General features: G+C 38.5%; 1 protein-coding gene and 1 long non-coding RNA gene across 4 annotated transcripts; both read left to right on the forward strand.

Moving 5' to 3' along the window:
- Positions 1 to 4,648: 4,648 nt before the first annotated feature.
- LOC137918608 (uncharacterized) lies at positions 4,649 to 6,162 on the forward strand. Its single transcript, XR_011106705.1, has 3 exons — positions 4,649 to 5,079; positions 5,625 to 5,755; positions 5,884 to 6,162. It is a non-coding gene; the product is annotated as an uncharacterized lncRNA (long non-coding RNA).
- Positions 6,163 to 9,896: 3,734 nt separating this feature from the next.
- On the forward strand, positions 9,897 to 14,626 carry LOC137920665 (uncharacterized). Of its 3 annotated transcripts, none has more exons than XM_068763893.1 (6): positions 9,897 to 9,969; positions 10,040 to 10,244; positions 11,970 to 12,137; positions 12,735 to 12,828; positions 13,184 to 13,259; positions 13,700 to 14,626. In XM_068763893.1, exons 1-6 carry the CDS (start codon positions 9,967 to 9,969, stop codon positions 13,733 to 13,735), a joined length of 582 nt encoding a protein of 193 aa, XP_068619994.1. In that variant the 5' UTR covers positions 9,897 to 9,966; the 3' UTR covers positions 13,736 to 14,626. The 3 variants fall into 3 exon arrangements, with proteins under 3 accessions (XP_068619994.1, XP_068619993.1, XP_068619995.1); XM_068763892.1 differs by having other exon boundaries at positions 13,711 to 14,626; XM_068763894.1 differs by lacking the exon at positions 11,970 to 12,137 and having other exon boundaries at positions 13,711 to 14,626.
- Positions 14,627 to 16,357: the final 1,731 nt, after the last annotated feature.

The raw sequence follows: 16,357 nt of genomic DNA on the forward strand, positions 1-16,357 counted from the left end.
TTGCTTTGTGATGGCTGTCAGTTTTTTTTTATTGGCAAATGGCCACGACACGCAGTTGTCCGATGTCCGTGATCCGTGGGCGCGTCGTCCACGCGTCGCGTCACGGATCACTTTTGTTGTTGTTACGCGGTAACGGCGTTACTGATGGCATCGAGGGTCAAAAGAAAGATTGGTGTGTACACGGGGGTCTTGATCTGCGCGCGATGCTTTGCACTAATCCACGTTATTATGCGCGAAGCAGGTGATAAGATAGAGCTCGTCACCGCCGGGGCATTGCTTTCTTTATCTTAACATTAGCGGCGGCTCTGTTCGCACTTTTGAGAACTTTATTTCCTTGTAGACCCATTTCAATGTAATTACGATGGCTGCAGTGCTCGCCGCCACTCTACCTTTTTATCTGCTGCCGCTTCCAAAACGTGGATTAGTGCAACGTGTCGGGTGCAGTTCAAAACTCCTGAATACAGAACCAAATTTTTAAAACCTTCGTTTTTATCATAAACTCCGTCGCCGCGTGAACACTTCATCCACAAGCGAATTGATCCCTACTGCTAGCGCATCTCAAACAGGTGGAAGCGTCGGCTTCGAGCGGTCCGCGGCGGCGACGTCCTTGCGGCTGCCGCTGCCGTAGGATGCTGTGCGCAGCAGTCGCGGGGCGCCCGGGGGCACGCAGTCTTTTGAACTTTGTCGCGCGGCAGTGCGCGGCGCGTGTGGGAGCAACAGACGTACGCGCTACCTTCCTCGCTCCATGATGAGCATCGAAGCCGCGGGGGTCACGGCCCGGCTCCCGCGTCCAGGTGAGCTGCCGATGTACGGTTCACACCCTGCAGACCAAACTGCGCGGCAGGTCGTGCCGGCGGCCTACCGCGGCCTGCGTTGGCTTCCAACTGTGCCGTCATCAAAACACATACCCGACCGAAGCGATCTCATATGGCGGCTTACTCTAATAATGCTAGTATTGCCTACTACCGAACTTGCACTGCGCCTACGTGATTTTTGGAGGTTCTGCTTTAGCGTTGGAATTCTTTATGCGGAAAAAATGCCAAGCATACCTGAAGTTTTTTATTTCATCAGAAATAAAATTAAAATTTTTATTGGCCTGTCGATTAAAAAGGTTGCTACCCTAGGTTGGTACGATCTCATGTTGTGACTTATTCGAATAATGCTGGTAGTAGTGGCAGCATTCCGGCTACGCGTCAGCATAAATTCTTTCCTGTTTTTTTGGGAAGAATAATATATAAGGGTAATCGTGGCTACGGGGGTCACGTAAGTAAGAATTTAAATCAGTCTTTGCCTTTTTCACCACTTTCTGAATCACGTAGCAATTGCTTTTAATCTGTAAAAAAATTATCTCCGGGCACCATTGTCCACATACAAGGGTAATAATAGTGACTAAGGGACAATGAGAGCTCAACTTAGTCGGAAGCAGAGCTGAAAGAGTATCGCAGGTGCGCGAGCTGACACCTGATGTGTCTTTGCGACTGGTTTCGTTTGTCGAGGTACCGTCGGTACTTTCGGCTAAATGCCAACACAGCGCCGTCCGATTCCCGCTACCCCGATATCTGAAACAAGTTAATACGTTGAGTAGTTTCGGCTGATACCATTTCCTAGTTAGTAAAACAGGAAAAAACTTAGCAGACGCGCGGCGGTTTGCCGCGACCGGCGCGGTCATTGTAGAAACTTCGGAGTTCCCAACTTGAGTTACACTTGGATTAATGATATAATATAATTCACCGCCCGGACGACAATACGAATCCTGGAATCGAATACAGGAGAAAGAGACGAAAGCTGGAGCTACACTCGCAATATCTGTAACAAACCAGATGAAGAAAGTTTGCATGTGTAAATGAATATAAGTGGATGCATGCGCTGTGCTGTATGCTGTTGCGACTGCTCATCGCCGCAATGATTTGATACACTTTGAAAAGCGATCAATAGACAATATATAAACTCTTGCTCCGCGTCACTTTCTAACTAATAACTAACAAACTGCTTCAGACTGAAGTTTGAAATCTTCTACCCCAGCGTTCCTTCAAACAGAGGAACCCAGTTCTCAGACTCTCTGCGTTCAACAATACTTATATTGGTCAAAAGTTCGTCACTCGCGGAGTGTGTGGTCTTTGCTTTAAGTTTGAAACATTGCGCGACAGTGTCGGATGATCTGTTTTTTAGTTTTACTGGCGCTGTAAAGAGCAACGGTGGACCCGCTACGGTAATTTCTGTTAAAGGAAATTTCTCTTCCGTGGTTTTGGAATTTGAACATTTGCACTGCAACGGCACTTTTGCTAACGATTGTATGCACATCAACCACGTTATGCTAGAGCGTGTTCCTTTTAAAAGAAAAGCTTTGTCGCTTGTATAAGAGTTTTGTTGTAATACAGAGGGAACAAAAACGCAATGTTATTCCTTTAAAGATTGTAGAAAAAGTTGTCAGTATTTGAATTGTTAGTAAGAAATAATTTAGATCAATATATTATAGGCTGCAGTTGCTATGAGACCCAGCAAGTCAAAATGAAAGTTTGTCATAATTTATATAAATTTTGGAACGTTGTTATCAAAGTATCTTAAGTTAGGAAACAGTTCTGTAACACACACAAACCCAGCGAGCGTCGCTTGAAGCCAGCGAGACGAAGATCCCCCCGCCGAACCGCCTCCGTGTCCGTCCCCCGGGGCGTCAACATATGACTGACGAACGCTGCTACCGTCAGGACGCATGAAGGAGATAAGCGCTAGACAGAACTAGTTGGCGAAGGCCATATCTCTCGCAAGAGCAGGTGCGACCCGAGCAAGACGAACAATGAGATGTTGTCCCCGAATCGTCTCCATTTGTGCAGACAAGCCGCAGTTACCGCGGGTAGGCTCCGGCCGGGCTTCCCCCAAAGGGGTTCCACCCGACCGGATCCCGTGGTGCCACCGTGAACACTCGAGAAGTGAACACAGCCAGTGAACAGCTCGAGAACGTCTCTGGTGCGGTTACTGCCGGAGAAGGAGAGACCGCCAGCAGTCCAGCGCCGGCGACGCGCCCGGAGCACGGGGCACGGAGGACGGCCGCGGCACGGGCGCCTCTACTGCAGCACGAAGCTTCTTCAAATGAATAACAAACTGTTTCCAATTGCGGTCTCTTGCAACCGCGCACTACTGCGCTGTTTCTGTTCGCATTGTAAATGTTTCCTTACTGTTTGACAAAAAGACTGACAATTTTTGTGAATTACCTAATTGATTTGTATAAATTCAAGTTTAGTTTTTAAATAAAACTTTGTTATTTAATTTAAGCTGTTAAAAGAGGGCATATAAAATTAAAATAGTTAAACAAAAAAAGGAAAAAAAAAATTAAATGTAAAAAGAAAGAACAATTAAAAAAAAAAAAACAAAAAATAAAAAAAACAAAAAAAAATTAAAAAAAAACAAAAAATGAAAAAAAAAACAAAGCAAAGGAAAAGAAAAAATAAAAATGCAAAAAAATAAAAAAAAATGCAATAAAAATTAAAAAGAAAAACCGAGCCCCAACTAAGTTAGTTTTAGTTAAGTTACCCCGAGCGCGGCATTGGCACTAGATGTAACGTGGCTGATCGCGCGCGGGCACGTGCAGGGAGCCGCGCGGGAGCTCGTCGCTCGCTGCGCCAACTGGACTCTGACATCCCCGACCAGCGCGACCGGATGTTTCAGGCTTGTACCCTGACCAGCTCATCTGTCGTTTGCAACGGAAATGTTGTTCGTCCTTGAGGATCATCCCCAACCGCAGTCGTTTATCGCGTGACTTCTTTCTTTTCTCTCTTTGTACACGAAAGAGCTCTTTCTAATCTATCGTATCTTTTTTGGACACCCATTTGACTTTTCATTGCGGCGATGAAGCTTCGAGATCCAAATCAAACACAATCGATACAAAGATAACTAAAGTAAACAAATTGTACTGTAGCCCTGATATTATGGGAATTCCAGAGAAGGATGACAGGAGAGTTATGAAAGGTATGCGGAATGATAAAGAAAACGCCCAGCGGTCGCGCCTATGTTTTCACAATTCCGTCTCTGGGTCCAAGGCGCTTGGATCATTAAGTAAAGTTGCGTACTGTAAAAGTTGACTACCGTGGACGAGCGGGCCCGGGACGAGGTCCCAGTGCAGGGGCGAGCTACCCTTTTAAACGACAGGCTAGTAAAAATTTTAATTTTTTTTTGATGAAATAAAAAACTTCAGAAATGCTTGGCGGGCCGCATAAAGAACTCCAACGCTAAAGCAGAATCTCCAAATGTCACGTAGGCGGCAGTGCAAGTTCGGTAGTAGGCAATACTAGCATTATTAGAGGAAGCCGCCATATGAGATCGCGTTGGTCGGGTATGTGTTTTGATGACGGCACAGTTGGAAGACAACGCAGGCCGCGGTAGGCCGCCGGCACGACCTGCCGCGCAGTTTGGTCTGCAGGGCGTGACCCGTACCTCGACAGTTCACCTGGACGCGGGAGCCGTGCCGTGACCCCCGCGGCTTCGATGCTCATCATGGAGCGCGGAAGGTAGCGCGTACGTCTGTTGCTCCCACACGCGCCGCGCACTGCAGCGCGACAAAGTTCAAAAGACTGCGTGCCCCTGGGCGCCCCGCGACTGCTGCGCACAGCATCCTGCGGCAGCGGCAGCCGCAAGGACGTTGCCACCGCGGACCGCTCGAAGCCGACGCTGCCACCTGTTTTAGATGCGCTAGCAGTAGGGATCAATTCGCTTGTGGATGAAGTGTTCACGCGGCGACGGAGTTTATGATAAAAACGAAGGTTTTAAAAATGTGGTTGTGTATTCAGGAGTTTTGAACTGCACCCGACACGTTGCACTAATCCACGTTTTGGAAGCGGCAGCAGATAAAAAGGTAGAGTGTCGGCGAGAACTGCAGCCATCGTAATTACATTGAAGTGGGTCTACAAGGAAATGGGAAAAATTGGAAATCCGTAGGGAAGGCCTGTGTCCAGCAGTGGGTGTATTACAGTTGAAATAACGACTTAATTTTTTTTCAGGGCGTGACCCGTACATCGGCAGCTCACCTGGACGCGGGAGCCGTGCCGTGACCCCCGCGGCTTCGATGCTCATCATGGAGCGCGGAAGGTAGCGCGTACCTCTGTTGCTCCCATACGCGCCGTGCACTACAGCGCGACAAGGTTCCAAAGCCTGCGTGCCCCTGGGCGCCCCGCGACTGCTGCGGCATTGGTATCCTACGGCAGGGGCCAGCCGAGAGGACGCCGTCGCCGCGAGTCGGTCGGACCGGCGGCTCGGGGCTGGCACTGCCGGCGACTGACCCGCGGGGACGGCGCGGCCGCTCGGATTGTCACTTCTCAATAAAACTAAAACTGACGAAGCGTAATCACAAGACAGATCGCGGGTCCATGTTTGTCTACTTGATTATTTAGCTTAGTCCTCTCTGGTAACTTTTATTAACTTTAAATTCAATCAAATCTTTTTACCGTGCTGTGCCAAAGACAACGCTATGCAACATTGCACGCAAGCATGCATTGCACGCATGCACGCATGCATTACACACAGCAGAGCACACAACACACGTTCTTGTTAAAATTTCAAATTCAAAATTCTCAATCATTTATCTGTAGAACCGTTGCGCGCTATTTTGACAAAAACCGTTTGTGCGCCCACAGCCAACAACGCAGCCAGCGTGCGCATTACCACGGCGCGTATGCCGGCCATCAATTCCGCACGCGTTGAAACATACGACAGCATTCCATCTTGACTGTGAAGCCTGGATGTTTCAGTTTGGACGTTATTACTCGTATGTATATGCAATGCACCTCACTTCCTTATGTTTTAAGAAGTTAATGCTTCTGTTTGTTTCATTAAGGAGTCCGCTCTGATTGAAAACTACGTGTTCCCTCTGTCCGCATGTGTCGCGCGTGCCAGTCGTGAGTGCCGTGTGTAGCGCTCAGAGGCGTGACGCTGTGTATGCGACATATTCTCGTCGATTGTTGCCGCCGGGCCGCGCCGAGCCCGCGTTCGGCAGACGACCAGGTCCTTCGGTGACATGTCGATCAACTGGACTGGAATTTCTATGCTACGGATACATTTTTGTTCAATAAGTTTCTGTTTAGGTCATGGTATGATTTGATGAGTTTGTTTTTACCTTTAAGTCTAATATTTCAGAATTTTTTTGCTCATGTGTTTGCATCTTAACGTTTAATTAAAAAAGTAAGTCTCTTAATGTCTTTCAACGAAGTCCAAACGATACTCTTATTTTAAATTTAAGTTTTTGCGAGCGCTTCCTCATCCTTACTCCATATTGGCATCCTCGAGAAGAATAAAAAGAATTTTCCAAGCTCTAGCTGGCTTCGCAAGTCGGAAGAGCACTTGGAGAAGAAGACCGCTCACCTCATATTGCATGTAGAAGAAAAATTGTATGATTTGATAAATAAAGAATTGTTACGTTTTGTGTATCACTAAAACCCAACTGAACATGCAGGGACAAATATGGAGCCATATTAATTATTTTATAAAAAAAATGTTGCGATTTTTTTACAATATTTAATGGAAACAGGCGTTACCTCGCGGAAGTCCATCCTGAGTAAGAAAAGGACCAATATTTAGCCACTTAAACACTGTGTTTGGCACTAATCGGTGTAATATAACTCCTGAAGATGCCCCGTGAAGGGGTGAAACACGTGTTGAGTAATTTGGCGGTGGCGGTTTTGTGATTCGCATTGTTTGTCGCATACGCATTTATGAGCGGGCTGGCAGGCGGTGCATTTTATTGCACGATTACCACTACATGTGCGGAAGTGGCTAAATATTGGTCCTTTTCTTACTTATTTTTTTACAAGATTAAACTAAAGCATCAGTGCACTCCGATCAGACTTTCAAGAACTGCTTTCCTCGACATTTGTCTAACATGCCCACGACTAAATTCCATCAAAAAGGGTCCTTGTTTCTTTATTACATTTTTTCTTCCATATCCACACACTACACCATCCGATTTTAAAATTACTCATTTACTATATCTATCGTCGGACACCCAATGTCGAATAACGCTTATTGCTATAGATAGAGATACACTTTTAGTTGCTTCTTCCGTCGTTTTTCCGTCTGAAGTATCCTTGTTTTTTTTTTTTTATTCATAATAGATTTTTATTGAAAATCATCCTATTTGTGGATAAGTTACACCAAGCTTTCATCTATGCATTTCAATGGTTTTTAAAATTTCAGTCGAAGATTGCAGGTTCTTGTAGATATGTAACGGCAGTATTGATTATTTGCAGTGAAAATTAATCTCGTCACACCAAAAAAATGCTATTTATAGTGCCAAAACGCTCAAACATGAAACAAAGTCACTTTCTTTGAATTCTAGAACAATTTAAATTTGAAAGTGATGGAACTTCTGATCCTTGACCAGCGACTGAGCCTAACCAGCTCCGAAACACTGGCCCGGCTAGTCCCCGCTTCAGATATTTTTTTTAATTCATGAAGGAAGTCTCCGAAGAAGTTACTCTTTTCCATGTTGTAAGTCGTGGATTATTCGCGTAAAATGGTTTTAAATCGCTTCAATGTCTTTAAAGATCGACCGGATCCTAGTAGTGTTTATAACTGAAGCGATGCGCGTAATCTGCACCCAGGAACTAAATTTCATATAAATGTGAATTAAATTTACGACGAACATCAAAAATATCGACTTGTAGTTACTTAACCCTTACATGCATGACTTTTATTTATACCTTTAAAAAAATATTTATCTTGCAGATATGTACACTAAAATTCAGGGAAAAATTGAATGAAATGAATTAAAAAAAATTGAAAAATGAATTTACTACAACTTATGTTGCAGATAAACAATATTATGAATTTACTTTCAAGTGAAGTACTCATTTCGTTAAAGTGCTACCGGAACTATTGTACCGCGCCTTAGGCATGCGCGCGGCGAGGCGGGGGAGAATATTGACCGTTCCGTTCCATCAGTTTTACGTAAAATACGTTTAAGTGGTATGTTACAGTTTTACATCATTATGCATTTAAGGGTTAAGGATCGTCACTGTTAAAAAAAAATGTCTCCGCGGCGAACGCGCAATGTTCACACGATTACTAAATCTTAATTCAAAAATCTGGTCAGTGATTCTAATAGCATAATTCGCCCCCTGCACCGTTTATTACTTTTTGGAATAACTGTTTTAAGAAATTCAAATCTGCCACAAAACACCCTTTATAATTATATTTTACGAAGCAAGATTATTTCTTTAATCTAATATAATCTTCAGTATCATCTGCCTTCTTGCTTTATAGCTTAAACCGTAATATATATCAATATGAAAATAATATCGCTACCGGTTCCTCGTGAGTGTCAATGAAAAGCAAGTGAGCAATCTAAAACCTTTAGTTTTATAATACCCAGGAGTAAATATATAGCAATGAGCGTTATTAAGCCAATATTATAACCTATATTCCCTCTAATCATGCAGAGCGCTGTAATTTCATCTATGATGTGATGACAATGTTATTTAATTAGGTTGACAAACTAGCTGTATCGCTCAAATATACAACTGTATTGAGTTTGAAGTACGTACGTAAAAATAATGCGAGCATACTTCCTTACAAATTTCACTACAAGCACAAAACTAAATACTACATGGTGCCTAATGTAACCAAAACAATTTAAAACAGAATTCGCGTACTGTAATGTAGACATTTAGTAAGCTTTACACAAAATGAATTTAATTATAATTCTGTCTAAAAGTAATAGATTATATACTGAATGTCACTAATAATAAAATAGGGGAATTTCCATATTGTAGGCACGAGAATTGACAATGTACCAAACAATTGTGGGGCGTGCAGAATAATTATATATAAATTTTATAATTATTTTATTATTACACAACTCGATATCATCATAATAAATTAATCAAATTGTATTCTAAAGAATTTTAGAAGGTAAATAAAGAATCTATTGAATTCAATAACACTGGCGAACACAACATAAACAAAATCCACGCAGCAATAGATCTCATCAAAAGCGGATAAAGTAATAAATCGACACCCCCTACTTCAATATAAAACTTATCATTTAATAGTACGAAATAATATTACTTTGTATTGTTGAACTACTTTCATTTTAAATCGTTCATCATTTTCTCCGTCTCCTTCTTCCACATTCTTGTTAGATTCTGACTACATGATGAGTAGGTTCAGGTACCTCCATCACCAGTTTACCCTTACATTCGTATCAGAATCCTGATACGTATGACTCTAGTGGTAGAACTAATATTCCTCTCCATGTTTGCTTCTTTTTTTTCTTATACATCGTAAGTAAATCCCGATGCTTAGTCTATCCTGGAAGATTTTACATCCAGCTCATACATTATTTACAGCGGAATAAATCTCCCGTCAATATTAACGGCCCACCTTCCATCGTCATCAACGGTTGCATTTTTATATCGGAATCTAATTTATTTATAAGCTATTCCCTGAGACATCACTTTATATTTTTTATTGCTTAGTTACTATTTTATTAAGAGGCTTTTTTATTCGAGACCGTACGCATTATTATGTGAAATCAATAACTATTAAATCTAATGTTTGTGTAACTCTTAATAAGTTTTGCAAAAAATTCCATCGCTATTTTATATAGAAAATTAACCCTTAATAACCTAGTTTTAATTTTTTGGCTGTACGTATTTTACTGTTGTATAATATTCTTTCTAACGAAATTAAAAAAAAAAAAATTTTCCCTCTAGACGCTCTAGACGCTCGAGCAAACACAGTAATATTAAAAAATAAATCACTTTCGGAAATCAGACTACTAAGAGTTAAAATATTTTTTTCTAAAGATTTTTTACAATTAAGAGAGCATTTCAGTAAACAATTTTGATATTTGAAAAAAAAATTAGATTACATTGGACGAATTTTTTTATCACTAAACATAAAACTAATAAATTATAGTCTACGGTCCTGTGCTTCGTCTATTGGTTCTTCTCCCTCGGTTGACTACCAAGTGAAACTAAAATGGTAAAATAAAATATTCTTGTTAATATCTTATGTGTTTTACATCATATTTGACACGTATTTGTATTTTCAGAGCAAATTTTACGCATTATATGCAAATGAATCTGGATACGCGCTCATTCGTGTGGTAGATCATAATAAAATGAGGGCGCATCTATCGCACGGAAAGGAATACAAGAAGGATATAGAAGAGTTTACATCATTGGTCCAAGTGACGGCCTTAGTGGTATTTCAATCTTCCGCTGAGGTTCGAGCATATAATAGGGCAATATCTAACAGTAAGTAATAATTTTCACTTTTAGTAATATCGTAATTGTAGGGTACTTGTTTTGATTGAATCGACTTCTTTTTGTATTTGTTTAATAGAAGTACTCTATAATTATTAACGAGTGAATGGTAGCCCCGAATATTCATTTTCAATAAGTTTATTTCGCAATTTGTACTTGTGTTCATGTAATATATTTGTATCTTCGATAATTGTATTCGATGCTGATATTCCGGCGTGCACTCCGTGAATTCGAATTTCACATTTGAAATAGTTTGTTACTGTTTAATGATTTATATAAACGACTTCGTGCTAGTAAAGTGAAGCTTTAATGCAAACAAAATATCCACAGCCACAACTACATACTGAGAGAGAGGGTAATGAGAAGAAAGTCTTTCTTCAACCTAAGGCAATATGTCAACAGTATAGATCCATGTATTGGCTTGGCTGAAGGGTGGAAAGACTCCAAGAGTAGCCGAGTTTAATGAGCGCAAAAACATGTTAAGTAGGAATTGTAATCACCGTAGCAATAACAATTTATGTTCATGTACCAAAAATTTCACATAATAGGCACTTACAATTATGTATGTATATACACTTTATGAGTTCCAGTAGGTTTTATTTACTTAATTTTTTAAAACAACTAGAAGCAATATTGCTATGTTATTATTTTCAAATTTAGTACTGTACATTAAGTTTTAATTAGTTACTACACAAACACTTGCTTAACTCTGGCTTAATTGGTAAAAATAAGCTTTCTAACAATCTGCACCCAAATATACAATGTTTGAGGAGCTAAGAATTAAAAGTAGAGCTGGTTGTGAATACTTTTATAATATATTATGTAAAACAGACCACTGTGTTAAAATGAAACATTGTTATGGTACTTTACCCGTACTAATTTAAAAAACTTTAGTGAATGTTAAGCGGTTGATTATTTTTTAAGTTTATATCATATTCCATCATCCCGAGGGGATGGTTGGAGTAGTTACGGATGAAGTCTTGTCATCGAACCCAAATAAATACTTGCATGGAGAGACTTTAACATTAATATTTTAGAATAGTTCCATTAAGGTTAAGTTTTTACATTTAGTCACTTCACACAGTTTGTTGAATATTACTAGAAAGTTAATTCCACTGCCAACGCCACTCGCATTGATTACTTTTGAGATTATTGTCTATTGTTAGCCACTAACTGCCCTCTCATCTGATTTTTGCTTTTCCATTTTGTATTGAACCCCTTATATGTAGAAAAGAGAGACAATTTTTGTATCACACATTGGGTACTCATTGAGCCCTAAGCATTACACATTTGTCACTCACATACTTACAACATTGCAGTCGTCTCAACCGCATTAATGCATGTGTGGTCAGGAGAGCACCGTGTTGCACTATACACCTATACAAGTGTAATCCCTAATTATGTGAATTCAATCTGCCAGAGTAGTTTTTAACTTGCAGACTTTTGCTTCCATGAGCTCAATTTCAATGAAGCTGCACAAAGCCTGAAATAGCTAGCATTGTAATATCAAACTTAGTAAATAGTAGCATAGTCATTTTTGTAGGTATTTTCTCATATTTTACCTTTTGATTCATATTTAGTGACTTTAGGCACTATTGATTTTAATTGCTTATATGGCTTCCAAGAAATCTGGTTTGCAGATCCGAAATTGGCAAGCTAAAATGAATTTTATTATGAGTGTGATAAGTGTTTTGTATCTGAAACATCTATGTACAGGGGTTCTGCCAGGGAGTCTGCTCTCATTTCTTAAAGCATCGTTGCCCACCCATGGCAAACTGACAGAATATGATCTTGGTGTGGCCAGCCCAATCCTGGGTGCTTACATTTCCAAAGCACTGAAGGTACATTGCACAGTTACTGGTATTGTGCCAAAGTTAATGAAGGGTGAGTTTTCCAATAATCACATATAATTTATCTTGTAACATCCATCCTTATATGCACTAATGGGATTTTTTACAAACCTTTCAAGATCACCACTGTTGAGTGGTACTTAGATCAATATCTACACATAAGTTGTAATTAATGTTCACTATCATGTAATCATTTTAAATTATAGAATTTACTAAAATGACACCCCACCCATTATCTCCAAAATTATGTATATACGAAGCAGATCTTAAAAATATTGTTAGCAGTAACCTGACCTCACCTGACTGCATGAAAAGAAAGCAAATTAATTTATGATTATATATTGGTGAATAGAGGGCTATACATTTTAGTCTACCACATGGGCCCAGTGGAGGAAACAGAAGTCTGAGATCTTTTGTTTATTACTAGAGAATATGATGTATGTTGTACAATACTATTTGTTGTCTCATTAATTAATGTAGTGGTGGCACTTTACAGCGATTCAATCTTTGATCTGTAGAGTTTGCTATTTCTTTTCATCATCCTCGTTCGAGCCATGGGATTTCCACTACCGAACATAGAGAGCATCATTATATTGGTATTGAATAAAACGAGCAAATTTTGTTTCCACAGCTATACATTTGCATATTCATCACCTGACCAAAGGGATCATGCCAGATGATAAGGGCCTGACTAAAAGTACCGAAAAATCTTCCACGAAACCCAGGTAATTATCATATTTCAAACATTTAAATAAAACAAGTAATTTTTGTGAGGAATTATCTATTGTTTTTTTCCTTTTTTTAAATCTTAATGCAAACTAATAATATTAACATAAATCATCGTTTATATAAGTATGTTACAGACTTTAATAAATAATACGAAATCATTGTTATAAATTAATAATAAAGCAATCTTGTGCGCAACTGAACACCTTGCATTACATAATGGGTGATTCAAAATGTCTAATTTGCTAATACTAAAAAGTTAACAATTTTATAATAATGATCTTATGCAAAGCTATTGGAATCTATTGCAATACTTTAATTGAATTATATTAAAAAACAAAATGCCACTACCAGATCACAAACAAAATTAGAAGAATTTAAAGGTGAAGAGGCCGACCCAGGCCTGCGGCTTCAACTTCGAGGAGGTCGGGTAAGTTTTTGTAATACACATCTTACTGTTCATATTGCGAAAAAATTATACAAACAACCCACTTCTTTACCGAGTAAGAACCACAGAGAAAACTTAAACATCTGTACTTGGCTGTCAAACTTATGACGTCTTTCAAAACCAAAAAGGATAGAATTAAACATAGAATAAACTAAATTAATGAAAATGCAATAAATAATTAAATTTCAATTAGTTATTTAAAGCTAATACGCTTGACAAACTTTGACTTTCATTTTTATCTGGCACCAGAAATAATTTTACATGTGGTTTCCTTTGCAAATATAGGGAAATGCACCGCAGTCACTCTCGCAGTGCTTGACATAAATAATTACTCGAACAAAACTTGTAAATTTTCTGTATTAATACATCGTTAGTTTGTATAATTTAAAAGAAATGCCATAAAAAACTACCCGTTGTTTCAGGGGATTCACAGAACAAACAGACATGCGAAAAAATAATTAGTATTAGTAACAAAAAGATAGATGATGGAGCTGTAAATAGGCTTCGTAATTTTGTATTTATTAAAAATTTACACAGCCGCCTCAGTGAAGTACTCAAGTAGGGCAAGTGTTTCTTGTAGAGCAGCCGAGCTTGAAGAAGGAGCGGACTAGTACCGGCAGCTTCCTACTCGTGTGGTCATTCTGTCGGCTATGTATTAATTAAGTGATCAGATTTCTTCATACTCGTATTAATTATTTATCTATTTTGTTTTCTGTTATTTTCTTTCTGTTAGTTTTCTGTTATGCGTACACTTAACATCAAAATTTACAATTATTACTCATGTAATTTTGAAATTAAGTGCTTGATAAGTGTATAAGTACAGACGAGTACGGGTACACCGGCAGTAACGGCTGGGTGTCCCACTCGTGGGATTGTTCTATGGGCTGTGTTCTAATTAAGAGGTTAGATTTATTTGTATTGATTGTTTAACTTATTTGATTTCTATTAATGCATACTTAACTTCAAAGTTTACAATTATTACTCATGTAATTTTGAAATTAAGTGCTTGATTAGTGTATAAGTACAGACGAGTACGGGTACACCGGCAGTAACGGCTGGGTGTCCCACTCGTGGGATTGTTCTATGGGCTGTGTTCTAATTAAGAGGTTAGATTTATTTGTATTGATTGTTTAACTTATTTGATTTCTATTAATGCATACTTAACTTCAAAGTTTACAATTATTACTCATGTAATTTTGAAATTAAGTGCTTGATTAGTGTATAAGTACAGACGAGTACGGGTACACCGGCAGTAACGGCTGGGTGTCCCACTCGTGGGATTGTTCTATGGGCTGTGTTCTAATTAAGAGGTTAGATTTATTTGTATTGATTGTTTAACTTATTTGATTTCTATTAATGTATACTTAACTTCAAAGTTTACAATTATTACTCATGTAATTTTGAAATTAAGTGCTTGATAAGTGTATAAGTACAGACGAGTACGGGTACACCGGCAGTAACGGCTGGGTGTCCCACTCGTGGGATTGTTCTATGGGCTGTGTTCTAATTAAGAGGTTAGATTTATTTGTATTGATTGTTTAACTTATTTGATTTCTATTAATGTATACTTAACTTCAAAGTTTACAATTATTACTCATGTAATTTTGAAATTAAGTGCTTGATTAGTGTATAAGTACAGACGAGTACGGGTACACCGGCAGTAACGGCTGGGTGTCCCACTCGTGGGATTGTTCTATGGGCTGTGTTCTAATTAAGAGGTTAGATTTATTTGTATTGATTGTTTAACTTATTTGATTTCTATTAATGCATACTTAACTTCAAAGTTTACAATTATTACTCATGTAATTTTGAAATTAAGTGCTTGATTAGTGTATAAGTACAGACGAGTACGGGTACACCGGCAGTAACGGCTGGGTGTCCCACTCGTGGGATTGTTCTATGGGCTGTGTTCTAATTAAGAGGTTAGATTTATTTGTATTGATTGTTTAACTTATTTGATTTCTATTAATGCATACTTAACTTCAAAGTTTACAATTATTACTCATGTAATTTTGAAATTAAGTGCTTGATTAGTGTATAAGTACAGACGAGTACGGGTACACCGGCAGTAACGGCTGGGTGTCCCACTCGTGGGATTGTTCTATGGGCTGTGTTCTAATTAAGAGGTTAGATTTATTTGTATTGATTGTTTAACTTATTTGATTTCTATTAATGCATACTTAACTTCAAAGTTTACAATTATTACTCATGTAATTTTGAAATTAAGTGCTTGATAAGTGTATAAGTACAGACGAGTACGGGTACACGGCAGTAACGGCTGGGTGTCCCACTCGTGGGTTGTTCTATGGGCTGTGTTCTAATTAAGCGATCAGATTTATTTGTATTGCTGGTTTATTTTAATTGTTTTCTATCAATGTACACTTAAACCTAAAATAAAACGTGGATGTTCTACCAGCCAATGAGAACAAAAACATTTATTAACATTTAATTTACTAATAAGGTTAATTTACAAACTCATAGGATTCGAGATATAAGTTAATCATAAAATCATATGTGTATAACATTAATAGTTTCACTTTATAACAAATCAATAAAAATAAAATAAAATGAATTACAAAGTAAACACAGAAATTAATAGATAAAATTTTCAGATTTTGCGTATTATTCTAAATAATTAACATCGGCATTAGAGAGTTAATATCAGTTACTGTTTAAGTTGCAAATTTTTTCAATACATCAGCGTCACTGAGTAGAATTCGTTATTGCAATAATATAAAATGAAAACTGTTACCTCCGCAGTTTATACAACTACTGTGTTTAGCCAACTTATCCTCCACCCTTATTATATTACGAGAATTTATTGTGAGCTAGATCTGTTTAAATATGCTATAAATGTATATACAAATTTATATTGTACATATACATATATTAATTTTATTTCTTAAAATTAGAATTATGGCCAATCAGAAATCCTAAAATGAAAAATTAAATTGAATAAATGATTACTTTTAAGCACACAGTCTTGAAAATGATTGCGCTCCGGAGGAAACATTTTCAAATTAAGAACTCTTTTTGTGTCTAAAGTCGCAAGCCAAAAGTTTTCACTGAAAAGAAAAGTG

The sequence above is a fragment of the Battus philenor genome, unplaced genomic scaffold, assembly GCF_028537555.1.
Source record: "Battus philenor isolate CCGP_79_NKW_IND1 unplaced genomic scaffold, ilBatPhil1.0.hap1 SCAF_1, whole genome shotgun sequence".
In the NCBI taxonomy this organism is placed as follows: Eukaryota; Metazoa; Arthropoda; class Insecta; order Lepidoptera; family Papilionidae; genus Battus; species Battus philenor.